The sequence below is a fragment of the Echinococcus granulosus genome, assembly GCF_000524195.1.
Source record: "Echinococcus granulosus chromosome Unknown EG_S00175, whole genome shotgun sequence".
Classification (NCBI taxonomy): Eukaryota; Metazoa; Platyhelminthes; class Cestoda; order Cyclophyllidea; family Taeniidae; genus Echinococcus; species Echinococcus granulosus.
The window spans coordinates 66,760-68,902 of NW_020170555.1; the positions used below are offsets into that span (position 1 = coordinate 66,760).

At 45.8% G+C, this 2,143-nt stretch overlaps 1 protein-coding gene across 1 annotated transcript; it reads right to left on the minus strand. All coding sequences in view use genetic code 11, as the record gives it.

Annotated features, from left to right (window-relative positions):
• On the minus strand, window positions 1-555 carry EGR_09916 (hypothetical protein; the record flags this gene model as incomplete). Its single annotated transcript, XM_024499165.1, has 1 exon — window positions 1-555. One exon carries the CDS (start codon window positions 553-555, stop codon window positions 1-3), a length of 555 nt encoding a protein of 184 aa, XP_024346419.1.
• Between the last annotated feature and the right edge of the window lie 1,588 nt (window positions 556-2,143).

The window sequence follows — 2,143 nt, forward strand, 5'->3', positions numbered from 1 at the left end:
TCAATTCTTTCCATTTCCACTCGGTTCACTTACGTCACTATGATCAGGTGCAGGGGAGCCCTTGCCAGAGCAGGCGTGTATGACAAAGTCTCGGCAATTGGGACCATTGCAAACACGTTTGCAAGATCCATCCGCACAGTCAAAACCATGGATTGGGCCGTCAAAGCATTCCGGAGTGTGGCACGGTCGAAAGTCGTAAAATTCTCCACAATGACCGCCTTGACAACCACCCCAATAGCCACAATTGCCACCATTGCAACGATCGAGGGGCTGACTGCCACCCATACCAGGGAAGCTCGGACTGGTATAAGGTGAGGCCCTAAGAGGACTCTGCATGGACATTCCACGTGAAACAGGAGAAATTAGACCTCTGTGGGGCATCGCAGCGGGACCCATTCCCCCCCGGAAGGCGAGTGGACCAAATGGAGGGGCGTTGAAGCCCATTCCACTTCTGTGTCCACCGACTGCACCACCAAGACCACCAGGGTACATGGCTACTCCGAAACCAGGCATCACGTAGCAGGTCAAGACGGACAGCAGCGCTAATGACAACATTACGTATATTCTGGTTGCCTTCATCTACGTGTTGGATCCGCTGACACCAGCTTCCATGTATTTATACATGGTAGTGTCCCTGAAGATAGGGGGGGGGGGGGGGAGGAACGGAAGGGCGTACAAAGAATGAACTACGTAGTTAATTAGATTACAATCAACCAAACCAGTGCAATGAAATTGAGGTCAAGTGAGTTCGCTCAATCAATATCACCGATTATGCCACGTGGAAGACTTGCAAACGTCGAAGACATCTCTAATGCTCCTTTCACTCGCTTCCCATGAACTGCCTATCACTGCGTTGACAAAAGGCTGCAACAACACTGTGTGGATCAGTTTGATGATCCATCATTGATGGAGTTAAGGAAGGCAGTAATGTGACTCATTTCCCAACTTAATAAAAGGGATGCAACAATGGCAGGAAAATGACCTTGAACCTGCCCTAAGCATATAATTGGTGTAGTCCGCAGGCGTAGGAAGTGTCCAAATCCGCAGTCCTCGATCCATTCTAGAGGAGCTATGTCAATTAACGCACTTGACGATCTTTTAAGCATACTCTTTTAGCGACTGATTTGGTCGTTTTTTGGGAAAAAAATACACTTTCGTCTTTGCTAGTTCGGGGGATTCATTTAATTGCTGTGTTTATGTCAAGCTCCTCTCTATACTTTAATAATGCAGACGTCGCGCCGACTTTGTTTTTTTTAACCAAGTAGGTAATTTAAACGGTCAAAAATATTTAATTTAAGTCAAGTTTTTGCCTAACCCGTCTAAATTTAGGCTTTTAAGGTGCGCTTCTCGTCTTCTTTCGGTAGAATATACAGTTACTACAGGGTGACAAGTAAAGGAAACTTTTATCAGATGGGTGAAGTAGTTGTAGAAAATGGAAGCAATGCAAAAATGCACTAACGGGGGAGTAAATCTTTCTGGAACAACTTCCAAACGCATTCCACACATGCGTAAACGTACCCACACCAGCAGTGGAATTGGTCACCTCGGCCTCCATCTACCTGCTCACAAAATATGCTTATGAGAGAATCCTCTTTTTTTCCACGTTGAAACTATTAACTTGAAAGGTTCAAGGTGACACCCCTTCTATCAAGTTGCAGGATTTACCACATTACCAAATGGAAATAGTTACATGCTATACTCCGACACAACAACTAACTACACCTCTTCTCAAACCCATTGTTTCACGATTGACAGATCATCAAACTGATCCACATGAATTTGTTGCAATGATTGTGCAAGTGAAAAGGAGCATTAGTGACGTCTCCGAGGGTTGTAAGTCTTCCACGTGGCATAATCGGTGCCATTTATCCAGTGAACTCATTTGACCTTAATTGCAGTGTACTGACGTGATTTATTGAAATCTAATTAACTACGCAGTTAATGCTCTCCACGGTCTCCCTTCCTCCCTCGTTCCCCCCCCCCCCCCTCCATCATCCGGGGCCCTCACATGTACCCATGCGTGCATGCGTGTGTGTATAAATGCATCCAAACTGGTGTCCACAGAACCAGAACGTGAATGAAAGGAACCAGAATACACGGTATGTTGTCATTAGTGCTGCTGTCCATCTTGAGCCTTTACGCA